Source organism: Dreissena polymorpha, chromosome 3 (assembly GCF_020536995.1).
Source record: "Dreissena polymorpha isolate Duluth1 chromosome 3, UMN_Dpol_1.0, whole genome shotgun sequence".
Taxonomy (NCBI): Eukaryota; Metazoa; Mollusca; class Bivalvia; order Myida; family Dreissenidae; genus Dreissena; species Dreissena polymorpha.
In genome coordinates, this window is record NC_068357.1 from 100,841,734 (window position 1) to 100,854,931 (window position 13,198).

General features: G+C 36.5%; 1 protein-coding gene across 1 annotated transcript in view; it reads right to left on the minus strand.

Annotated features, from left to right (window-relative positions):
• The window catches only part of LOC127870772 (sodium channel protein type 4 subunit alpha B-like), a 69,096-nt gene that overhangs the window by 15,377 nt on the left and 40,521 nt on the right, over nucleotides 1-13,198 (minus strand). Inside the window, exons 18-27 of the mRNA XM_052413247.1 lie at nucleotides 11,214-11,387; nucleotides 9,907-10,245; nucleotides 9,235-9,359; nucleotides 8,435-8,631; nucleotides 7,604-7,632; nucleotides 6,993-7,186; nucleotides 6,332-6,479; nucleotides 5,751-5,924; nucleotides 4,724-4,846; nucleotides 3,077-3,346 (exon numbers count right to left, since the gene is read on the minus strand). Coding sequence (XP_052269207.1) covers nucleotides 3,077-3,346; nucleotides 4,724-4,846; nucleotides 5,751-5,924; nucleotides 6,332-6,479; nucleotides 6,993-7,186; nucleotides 7,604-7,632; nucleotides 8,435-8,631; nucleotides 9,235-9,359; nucleotides 9,907-10,245; nucleotides 11,214-11,387 — 1,773 coding nt within the window. The remainder of the gene's footprint in view (nucleotides 1-3,076; nucleotides 3,347-4,723; nucleotides 4,847-5,750; nucleotides 5,925-6,331; nucleotides 6,480-6,992; nucleotides 7,187-7,603; nucleotides 7,633-8,434; nucleotides 8,632-9,234; nucleotides 9,360-9,906; nucleotides 10,246-11,213; nucleotides 11,388-13,198) is intronic.

Consider the following 13,198-nt stretch of genomic DNA (forward strand, 5'->3'; position numbering starts at 1 on the left):
TTAACTAGTCCTTTGGTATGAGGTGATATTAACTGGCCCTTTGGTATGAGGTGATATTAACTAGCCCTTTGGTGTGAGGTGATATTAACTGGCCCTTTGGTATGAGCAGATATTAACTAGCCCTTTGGTATGAGAAGATATTAACTGGCCCTTTGGTATGGGCAGATATTAACTAGCCCTTTGGTATGAGCATATATTAACTGGCCCTTTGTATTGCATGCCCGTTAACAAGTCCACGGTAATGCATGATAGTAAACACAATAGCGACACTAAATCACCATTAACGTGTATTTAAAGCAAAGGTCCAATTTGTCTTATAAAATTACAATCATGGCCATACTGATGACAATCATACCTGTATCGAAACAAATTAGAGAAGACGCGAATATTGTTTACATTTAAAAAGTACACCAAGTTTAAAGTGTATAAAAAATAAAATGTCAATTAATTTAACATGAAGTAACCATTAGCGCTATTTCTATTTATTCTTCCTTAACTCAGTTAACGATATCGATTCAGCGTTACTACATACTATTTTTACAGCAAATTCCAAGTATTAAATACACAGTGTAATATACTCCCAATTGGATAATATTTGAACTTTTGAATGTATGCGTGGATAACATTGAATATTATTTTCTGTCATACCTATGGCAAAATTCGGTGTAAAGTAATACACTGAAGAAATGTGCTCTTTGGGATCTTAAATGTGTGGATCTGTCAATGCACGCAATCAATGTGTGGATCTATCAATGCACGCAAAAAATGCGCGGATCTGTCAATGCACACGATCAATGTGTGGATCTGTCAATGTACGCAATCACTGAGTGGATCTGTCGATGCACGCAATCAATGCGTGGATCTGTCAATCCACGCAATCAATGCGTGGATCTGTCAATGCACGCAATCAATACGTGGATCTGTCGATGCACGCAATCAATGCGTTGATCTGTCGATGCACGCAATCAATGCGTTGATCTGTCAATGCACGCAATCAATGCGTAAATCTGTCAATGCACGCAATCAATACGTGGATCTTTCAATGCACACAATCGATGCGTGGATCTGTCAATGCACGCAATCAATGCGTGGATCTGTCCATGCACGCAATCAATGCGTTGATATGTCAATGCACGCAATCAATGCGTGGATCTGTCGATGCACGCAATCAATGCGTGGACCTATCAATGCACGCAATCAATGCGTGGATCTGTCAATGCACGCAATGAATAAGTGGATCTGTCGATGCACGCAATCAAAGCGTGAATCTGTCAATGCAATCAATCAATGCGTGGATCTGTCATTGCAAGCGCAATCAATGCTTGGATATGTCAATGCACGCAATCAAGGCGTGAATCTGTCAATGCCCGCAATCAATGCTTGGATCTGTCTGCAAGCAATCAAGGCGTGGATCTGTCGATGCACGCAATAAATGTGTTTCTCTATCAATGCACGCAATCAAAGCGTGGATCTGTCAATTCACGCAATAAATGCGTGGATCTATCAATGCACGCAATCAATGCATGGATATGTCAATGCAAGTAATCAATGCGTAGATCTGTCAATGCAAGCAATCAATGCGTGGATCTCTCAATCCAAGCAATCAATGTGTGGATCTGTTAATGCACGCAATCAATGCGTGGATCTGTCAATGCAAGCAATCAATGCGTGGATCTGTCAATGCAATCAATCAGTGCGTGTTCTGTCGTTGCACGCAATCAAAGCGTGGATCTGTCAATGCACGCAATCAAAGCGTGGATGTGTCGTTGCACGCGATCGATGCGTAGATCTGTCAATGCACGCGATCAAAGCGTGGATCTGTCAATGCAAGCAATCAATGCGTGGATCTGTCAATGCACGCAACGAATGCGTGGATCTGTCAATGCACGCAATCAAAGCGTAAATCTATCAATGCAAGCAATCAATGCTTGGATCTGTCAATGCAAGCAAACAATGCGTAGATCTGTCAATGCACAGACGAATAATAATGATTTTACAGTATGAGTTTTGTAAGAGATTTCATTTATTGAAACATGGAATAAAAAAGAAAACATTGACAAATTTTGTAGATGCAAAACACACAACCATTTAAAAATGCAAAATATGACAATGTACTAAAACGTTTTAGTTCGCGAAACCAGATATTTACTAAGTATTGCATAATGCATGTTAGGAGTGATGTTTATTCTTAGTAATTACATTCATATATTCAATGAAAGATATATAGTTATGACAAAAGAAAAAGTAAAGAGGCACATTCACAATAACTATATCTATATTTTAATAACTATAACAAATAGCTACAGCATCAGTGTGACTAGTGCACAAGCAGTCGAAACACATGTAAATAAAAAAAACTAGAGTGTTCAAATGAATCATACATGCATTAACAAAGGTTTTTATTATTATGCAAACATAAAAAAATACCACGGTACTATAACGTTACTTTTGCATTCGCTATAGACACAGTTATCGGCATTGTGCAAACGGTAATGCAAGTGTTACTTACGAAATCAGTAAAACATGAGTCTAAAGAATATTAGTGTGCAGTGCCAAATACTATTCTATCATATTCCAAAGCAGAAGCAATAGCGAGACAAATCAAGCAATAACATACAAGGATCAGACCGTCGTGGTTGTGAGCAAGGCATATTAGTGCAGGTGGGGCAGGATTTACCAGCCCTTGAAATCCCATTCAAATGTTAAATAATCCCCAAACGTTAGCAGCATGTGCATCTTGGAAACAAAATAAGTATTATACGACAATTGAGTGAATAAGGTGCCGTAATGTCGTTCGTTTATATACTTAACATAGGAAACGTAATTTAACCAGCCATAACAAAATTAAACAAAACCAACGTTGACGTGGCTATGACTTAAAGATACAACAATTATTTGAAACAATTGTTTTTTTTAATTATTGAAATGACATTCTTATACCACAATGCAATAATCCATCTGCATTGAAAGCCAAAAAGAGTTCTCAGCAAATATGCCAAAAGGCTGACACCTCTGTCTGGTTTTCAAGGGAATACACTGCATTATTTCCTTTTTAATTTCTGAATATTTGGCTTACCACTTGAAGTAACGCAAGGTATGCGTTCAACACATTATCAAAGTTGATCGCCGAATTCTCCCATGTGTAGTTGTTCGGATGGTTGAGACAGTCCGATTTATTCTTCACTACCGAGGCGGCAATTCGAGTATTGTTTTCGTCGACGCATTTGAAGAACTTGCCGGCGAAAAACTGAACGCCGACAATGCCGAAGATCAGCCAGAAGACTAGACACACCAGCATCACGTTGAAAATCGACGGTATGGCTTTCACAAGTGAGTTGACTACAACCTGTAACCCAAATGGACAGTTTTAAACACTATCGTCGTCTTGCTTGTTTTTTACAATGATCTCATGTAAATCTAATGAGATGGCATCTACCTGGTACTAAAATTGGCAGAATAAGATCGATATAGTGTTGTTTTGTTTTATAAAAATATAACATTTATGCAAGAAACACGTTATGGAGGCAACGAATTGTCGGCTACTTGCTAAAGAAGACTTTGGCAGTATTGCACGTAATATCTGAGTCCTCTATCGCTCGTGTTAAAACCCGTATCAATTAAAATTGTGTATTACTTATAAATTGATCTTAATGCAACACGTTAAATGTTCGTTAAAATGCAATAATATTCATTGAACACAGCTATATTTATACTTGTTGAACATTAATCTCTAGTGAAAGAGGATTATGCTTGCTACTGTTATATTAGCTATGTTTATGTTTACCAGGTGTTTGATTATATCTTATGTGCCTTAAGAAAAACTTTTTTTATATTGTGTAATTCTATTTGTAGTAACAGATACATGTCATTTGCTATGTGCAGAAAGGAAGGGTTATGCATAATCTTCTCATCCCTTTTAAAGTGTATACAAAGCTCCATAATCATACTCTCGGTCATTGTCGTGCAATGTCTCTTTCGAACGGACAAATGAAAGGTGTGTGACCAGAAAGAGAAAACAGACCAATGGCAAGAATAAGACATATGATTACATCTAAGTTGCATTATAACTTATAATGTAGAAACAGACATATTGACAGATGAACAGATGAAGGGAGTGTCACATATACACGCAGATAACCTATTACTAAATGTTTACGCAAAGTTTGCAGATAATATCCTATGTTATGTTTCATGTTATTATAATTAGTATTTAATAACACGTACAAAATTAATATACTTTTTGAGAAATTATCACTTGCAAAAGTTAAGTAACAATGACCCGCCGTTTGAATTATAGTGAAAATAGAGGACTATTATACTTTTGACGCTGTCCTTTTTAAGCATACCGATATCTATCCAAGTAGCTGCAGTAGAATTTTAGAAATCGCAGAAACACATTTTGGATTTACAGACAGAAAGAAATCCAGACGGGCAGTCACACATCACAGTAGGGGGTTAAACCTAAAGTCACCTCTGCTGAAACCAGCGGGGACTAAAAAGTGATTTAAAAAAAACTTACAAGTAACATTGGTTTTCGTTAACGTTCAGTTCTAGACCTTCAACTATTTGAACATATTATGTTACGGTTGATACGCCTTTACCACAGAAACGCTGATTCCGGTAAATAAAAAGGAAGTTGACAGTTCCTTTTCGATACCAGTTAACTTAATCTTAATTTTTTTAAGAAGAGTTCAGTGTGTCTTATTTAATTGGAAGCACATACCTTCATCCCCTCCCATCTGGAGACAGCCCTCAGCGGTCGCAGAGCTCGCAAAGTCCGCATGGCCTTCAAAGACGCTGCGTCGCCAATGTCGAATATATTGGCCGCCAACATAATCAGGGATACCTGCAATATCACCAATCTGATAAGTGAATTTATTGTTCCGCAAATATCTGATTTACACAATAATTATTTAAAATATATTCGATATATGTCTTTATAAAATTTTCCACATATGTTGATACCAAATTAATATTATTGACTTTTTCATGAATAACACCGAGAGAGCTAGCTAACAGATATACATTCAACACGTTCTGATAATGGTTGTCGACGAATAGGTTTTAATCAATTGATCATAAAAGGGTGATAATGCCACACCCTGTTTCCCTTGTAATATAACCAGTACGAGTATTTTTATCTTACACATGTGTAATATACTTTTTAATCGTTTTCATTGACTTATTATCGTTCGACTGACCAATCGCATTTTGTTATTTTGCTGAAATGACGTTGCAACGTCAAATGACGTCACAAAATGTTAGCAACATCCGGGGTTTATCATTATTTTTGCGTACATATTTATTTAATTTGATCATTAAAAAGTATGTGATGAAAAAGATCTGACACTCATCATGTTGTCATATCATACCATATTTTATTAAACGTGTCCAGAAAATTCGTAAGTAAGCTCGCCAAAGGCTCGCTTATCAACACAGTTCCTGAACTCGTTAAACAAAATATGTATGATATGACAACTCGTGCCAGATCCTATATATAGGCAACAACTTGGTATTGACAATATTTCATGCTACATTAATTCAAGTTAAAGCTTTATCTAGTTGATCGGCAAAAACACAGATTCGGGTTTAATATTTTCCTGTGGTGATGATAATAATTCTTAAAGCTTGGTAAGGTTCTTGGCCGATCCACACTATGATTGTATGCACTTTTTGTCACTTTGTGTGCGTTTATCTTAAATGTTCTTTTGAATGAATAATGTTAAAACCAAGAAACATATCTCGCTTACGCTGACGATAATGAAGTCCAGCCAGCACCAGGCATCCGTGAAGTAATACTTAAAGCCAAACGCATACCACTTAAGTATCATCTCGAGGAAGAACACCACGGTGAAAACTTCGTCCATATAGCTGAGGACACGTTTCAGCATTGGCCGATCATCTAAATATATGTCTTCACAGGCCTTTAAGAAAAAGAAAAGATAATCATTTTACATATGTATGCAATTTAAAATTAATAAAGCGATATCGTTATTTGAAAATACAGCAACATGGTATAGATTTGTTATAATCATCGACGTCAGTAATATGTACATTATGCTGTAGAACACATTCACATTAATATGTTAATATGTTGTGTACCAACTTTTTACTCGAATGCAATTGTGTCGCATTATTATTTGCGTAATGACAAAATACTTGAGGTTACATTTGTTTGAATGACAATACATGACCCCACGGAATTAAGGTTATTTTGTACCTCAAGTTAATTAGCTGAAAAGGCCGTTTTCTTTAAGTTTAAGCATATGCAATCTTTTTGACTTATTGATCATTCTAAATAATCAAAATTTAATTATACAGCAAATAGTACCAATGCCAGACTGCTTGCTAAAATCATGACAATGATGAACGTTTCAAAGTATTTGTGCTGCACAAGAGCAAAGGCCTTCTTTCTTCCTGCAAACCACACCTGACCAAACCGTGAATGTTCGAGAGGCATGCAGCACGGGATTTTAGTTCTAGAAACATATAAACAGATGTATTAACGCTAGAAACACAAGTTTGCAATACATGACACATTTGATTATGAATAAAGCACAAACAGATAATGGCATAACAGCGTGAATAAAATACACCTCTAATTGAAATAGCTGCGTCATTTAGCCTCATTCACGAAATGTGGTAAGGAGTTGCCACGTCCGCTAATAAGATCAGGAGACCGCGTGGATCTTAACATTGGATAGGGTAGCTACTGACTAAACAGCGCGATTACGACTCAATTCAGTGGGATATGCTTAGCTATTTTCTTACTTAGTGACTTCTAAATATCCACCAACCTGCTGGTAGAAGAGATATTTGACTTATTTTGATCATTTTTCTTGAATTATACGTTTTTTGTTGCCACTTTGTTTTACAAGTGTTGTTATTGTCAAATATAAAACAACACAATATTAAAGAATACAAGTAAATGAACTCAAATGAAACTAACACAAGTATTCAATGTATGCTTAATATAACTATACAAATATGACCTGCAGATGTTGCAGAGACACGGATCGGGCTCCTCAGTTTCGATGACGTCAGCTGGATTCGTTTCCGGTTCCCCAGTGGCGTCCACCTTCTTCAAACTCTTGGTTTCCGAATCTTCGGATATTGTCGATTCCGTGTCAGACATTGTGGACCGGACAGAGGCCCGACTCTGCGTCCTCGTAGATGGTTCAGTTAGCTGATGGTCATTAAAATGATCGGTCGTATAATAGTGCATATAATATTAAGTTATTCATCGATTATTGTGAAATACCACCATAACGTCTTCTTGAATTTATACATATGTAAGTTATGAAAGAAAAACTAAATCTGAGCGTAGTCATTTGTTTAATTATATTTCACCAAACCGATCGGTTGATATTATTTTTGTAAAATGACGTCGTCGACATTAATAAGTAAATATACTTCGCGTCAGTAGCTATGGGCACGCATCCATAAGAATCAATGTATTTTGGTAATTTTGATTGTTATATACCAAGGGTTAAATGCCTGACACTATTTCAATCATTTTTTCACCCAATTACATATGAGTGGGTATACGATTTTAAATCTTAAATAATGGATAATGCAATGTAGCTAAAATTGACATACTCACCATTCCATCTACGATATCCCCAGTTCTCTCTAAAATCAACAGGAATTCAATTGAGTCGTGTTCTGAGAAAACTGGGCATAACGCATGTGCGTAAAGTGTCGTCCCAGATTAGCCTGTGCAGTCCGCACAAGCTTATCAGGGACGACACTTTCCGCTTTTATAACATTTTTCATTTAAATGAAGTCTCTTTTTTGCAAAAATCCAATTAAGGCTTAAAGTGTCGTCCCTGATTAGCCTGTGCGGACTGCACATGCTAATCTGGGACGACACTTCACGCACATGCATTAAGCCCAGTTTTCTCAGAACAAGGCTCAATTAATGTACGCGCTTAAACTCAAATAATTACTATTTGCGTTATTAGTTTGTTGTGCGTTCAATTAAAATACATTTATAGCACGTAATTCCTTCTTTATTATGCAGTTTTTGTCCTCATCTATTGAATTCATAGGGTACATATTTATTTTTTAACAAATTAAATTATAAAAAATATTAAGGGAATCATATACGTGCAAATACATGAACAGTAAACAGGTTTCAAATTTGTCATGCTCGTGAACGTCGTTTATGTTAGAATATGTTCACTTATAAATAAAATGTGCACATTTAAGGTTAAATAAAATTCAAGTACAGGTATTTTAGATATCGTTGAAAAAAACAATTTTGAACATTGTAAATTAACTTTGAAGGTGTAAACAAAACTATCACCTCAACGTGTATGTAGTTTCATTTAGAACACAATAATAATTTAATAAACAAAGCAAAATCAATCACACACAAAGTAACGTTAAAACACACGAAAGCAAAATTATTGTTAGTGGTTAAAAGCAAGACCTGGTTGTTTAGTAGTCGGGGTAACGTGACCGTTCTCCTCAAGCGTCAGTTCACAAACGTTGCCGTTAACGATGACGCTTCCGTCAAGTAACGCACCGTTCTTTCCATTGGTATCCATTGAAATCGGAAGGGGCCGCTTGCGTTCACGAGTACGCTTGACAAGCACAATCATGTGCACCTTCACCCAGTTTCCGAACCTACACAGGTATTAAAATGGGATCAATATAGAAGGCGGAGATTTTTGCACACCATTAGGCCTAAATGTCAAACGTATTACAAATATATATTTCATCAAGATTATAAGTATACTTCCTGTTTGATGTCAATATGACGTCTTAAGCAACATAATGACTTAACCAATAGATGTATTATGTTCAAGAAATCCAAAAGTTCTTTAAACACAACATCTAAGCCACGACAATAGAAATGAATCACAAAGGAGCCGATCTCGGGAAATTCGAGCTGAATGCCTGATTGTAAACTATAGTCTCACAGGCTAATTAGAGACTACGAAGCCAAATTTCATCGATTGGTTTTTAAAAGCAAGTCTCTTCTGAACGGAAATCCATTTTCGGCAAAATTGTCGTCCTTGATTATATACAATATTATTTACTTTAACGAACATGTTTTCGAGGCACTTGTTTAGTATTAATTGTTTTCTCTGAGTTGCATGCGCAATATGGACGCATGAATATACAATAAGATAATCTTTGCTATTTTCTATTCAATTCAAATAATAAGAAACCAAATCATTTTCATTTAGAAATATCGAATAATTAACAACTATTAAAACTGTCTACCTAGAGAATCTATTAAAGGCCTCTGCCAGCTTATTCGTTGGTTCCGCCTCATCCTCCCCGGCGTCCCCTGCGAGGTTTTCCGTGCCAAACGAAGAGATCAGCAAGGCAAGAAACAGGTTCAGGACCTGACATCATATTAATAATATACATCAAAGTTGTTCGTCAACATGATAAGTCATGACAAAACGTGACTTAAAAACAATATGACGACTGTCTGTGCTTGTTCATTGAACACTGTGTTAAAATCTTCTTTTTCAACTGGATTTTATAACGTTAATGTGGACTGATTGATGGGACCTAACGCACTTAGTTATATAAAGATCCAAATATTGTTCGTGATTTATTTAAGGTACCAAATATAGCAAGATATATATTGAAGGGACCAGATATAGTAAGCTATATAAGGGACCAGATATAGTAAGCTATATATTGAAGGGACCAGATATACTTAGCTATATATTGAAGAGACCAGATATAGTAAACTATATATTGAAGGGACCAGATATAGTTAGCTATATATTGAACAGCAGATATAGTAAGCTATATAAGGGACCAGATATAGTAAGATATATATTGAAGGGACCAGATATAGTAAGCTATATAAAGAGACCTAAATTAACTAATTATTAATAAAGAATATACATATGTGATTTATTATATATACACGCTTACCACCAAGTTGCCAATAATGTAGGTCAGCAGGAAGAACGGGATGCACACATAACTGGCCGCCTGTATACAGTTCCACATGGACTCTATCCACTCGCCGCACAGCACTCGGAACACAATCATAAACGAGTGCAGAAAGTCCTTGAAGTTCCACCTAGGAAGGTTGTCTTTGTAGTGTTCCGTGTAGTTCCCGGAGAACAACTGCTGGCCCATAACGGCGAATATAAAAATGACGATGCCAAGCACAAATGTCAGGTTACCCAACGCGCCGATCGTCCTTGCAACAATCCCTATCAGCATGTTTAGCGTTTGCCAAGACTTTGCCAGCTTGAATACACGCAGCTGCAAACACAGAAATTCTAAGAATACAACCGTTAACGCAATTATATTATTAAACTATATCTTTTCAAGGATCTTAGTCCAGTTTGAAAGAATGTATGATATGACTGTCAAAAAGTGTTATCAAATATTGCTATCAGTTGTTTCGCTTATTATGTTGTCAGAGCAATTCTTTCAGATGAGCCTCGCGTTTGGAAAACGGGGCTTAAAGGGATCTTTTCACGTTTCGGTAAATTGACAAAATTGAAAAAAGTTGTTTAGGATTCGCAAATTTTCGGTTAAGTTATGATATTTGTGAGGAAACAGTATTACTGAACATGTACCATGGTCTAATATAGCTATTATATGGATCTTTTGACGATTTTAAAACCTAAAAATTATAAAGCGTTGCAACGCGAAACGATTGAATAATTTGGAGAGTTCTTTTGTTGTCGTTAAATTTTGTGACACTACGAAGATTGCTTTTATAAGGAATAAAATACGTGTCTGTATACTCGGCAGAATAGCCGAGAGGGTATAAGCGATTTTACTTCAGAACCTCGGCAAGATTCCAGTGGTCACTGGTTCGAAACCTACTCCGGTATTTTTTTTTCCTTTTTTTAATTTTATTATAGATTTTTTACTGCAGCTTTTACGATCAAATGTTTACATTTATCAATAGAAAGCATTTAATGAATAACTTCAGAACATGCCAAAATCTGTGAAAATGCCCCTTTAATCCATATGCATGAAATGTCGGCCAAGATTGACCTGTGCAGTCCGCAAAGGCTTATCAAGGACGACACTTTGAGTCTGGATTTTTTTTTAAAAAAGAGACTTCTTTTAAATGAAAAATACTATACACGGGGAAAATGTCGTCCCTGAAAAGCCCGTGCGGACTGGACAGGCTAATCTGGGTCAACACTTTACGCACAAGCATTAAGCCCCGTTTTCCAAATGGGATACTTAATGTTGAGCTCATCATTGCTTACCAATCTAAAAGTCCTCAACACCGACAGTCCCTTCACGCCTTCCAGAAGCATCTCCGCGAAGCTCAGAGAGACGATGAAGAAATCGAATATGTTCCATCCGTCCTTCATGTATTGTATCAGCCCAAGCGCGATGATCTTAAAGAACGCCTCTGTCGCGAATATGTAGCTGAAAACCTGGAATGGGGGGGGGGGGGGAAAGATCGTATGGGACGATTGACGGTGTATGAAAAAAGACGACTTTGTATTAAGTCCATAGGGAATCGTTAACTGACGTTGAACACGTTTTGATACACACATCTATTTTGTTAAAAAAAAGAAGCTTTATGCGGCTTTGTAAGGAAAAATGTGATTACATACACATTTTTTCGTACGTGAGCGGTACCGGTTTAAAAACTGGCGTGATAACAATATATATGATATATTGATACAATCTGGTCTCAATGTGTGAGGTTTTAATAACAACGTACATTGGCTTGGTGAATTTGTCGACGTCTAGAAATTACAACTGGCCTTAAATTTGCTTTTAATAATATTATATTATGCTTATTCTATTGATAGTTTAGATATATATCAAATACATCCTATTCATGAACCAATTAAATTTTTTGGAATTGTATCATAGGCAGATTAAGGAGGCGGCGGAACAGCTGAAGAGGCGCTAATTTACTTCTTTTCGGTTATGAAATGACGTTTCTGCACTCAAACATACACTAAATTATGGTGACGCTGTCTGATCCGAAGGGACAACTAGCTTCTGAAATAAGTAAAATAGAAGGTGTTTCTTGTAACTCACACTTAAGAAAGTAAAACGTATATTAACTGCAGTTAGTAAATATGGGTATTCATAAATGTGATATTGAAGTTTACATCAAAAGGGTATTAGCGTTTAATTGAAAGTTTGTTCGCCCCAAGACGTATTCAATTAAAATTAATTCAAATACAAGGATTTCTACATTAAACGCACGATGCAAGTCTTTCTTTATTTCAACTTCTCATCAATATAAACAAAAGAATTTTCGTTGTGGAACGAAATTGCTCTTCTTGTATTGTATTATTGTTGTTTAAGTAATGGATGTATTGCTTAAGATATATAAAAACACTGCAATTATAAGTGCTTTGTAAGTGAAGTACAGTGTATAAGTGTAGTAGTGCGTTTCGTTTTGTCATCCCACTTTCACAGATGGATTTTCTTATGCAAGTGCATCCTTCACAGGTCAAACATGTCCTGATCGACAGGATGGTAGAACTAAATGAGGTGTTTACTAATCAAGGGAAGATAACGCTCCGGCTATAAAGCTATATTTTTATTTCTTATGAAATACAGTGTTTGGGTCGGACGTTTAAGTAAAAACACATAATATTGTATATATCAGTATCGCAGACGTCATTTAAGATACACAATGTGAGCATGCGTTCATATATTGATCCGACACCAGGCCGATGTCTACCGACACATGTCCGACACCAGGCCGATGTCTACCGACACATGTCCGACACCAGGCCGATGTCTACCGACTCATGTTCGACACCAGGCCGATGTCTACCGACACATGCTGCATCGTTCGTGTCGGCCCGACTTTGGATCGACATCACATGTGTTAGGTTTGTTCATTATACCATTCTCGTTGATATCGAAGCAACAATCAGATAAGCCAGACTGTCGAACCCTACACTCGTTCATTAGCAGGATGTAGTAACTATAGAGCCTGATTGGGAATCAATTAAATACAAGAGCACATGCTAGCATGGAAGCTCTTACAAAAGTTTAAGGTACGCCAGTACTCGAATATTTCACATAGTTTCCTAGTTTTTACCCCAACGTGACCCAGACTCTAACTTGGCTTAAACATTATGAAAATAAACATTCCGACCCAAATATAATAGAGATAATGTGATAAGTGTTATCGATTTCCAGAGTGGTATCGAGCTTTAAACATGTTTTGAGTTGGTGATCTAGTTTATAGACACACCCGTGACCCAGGTTT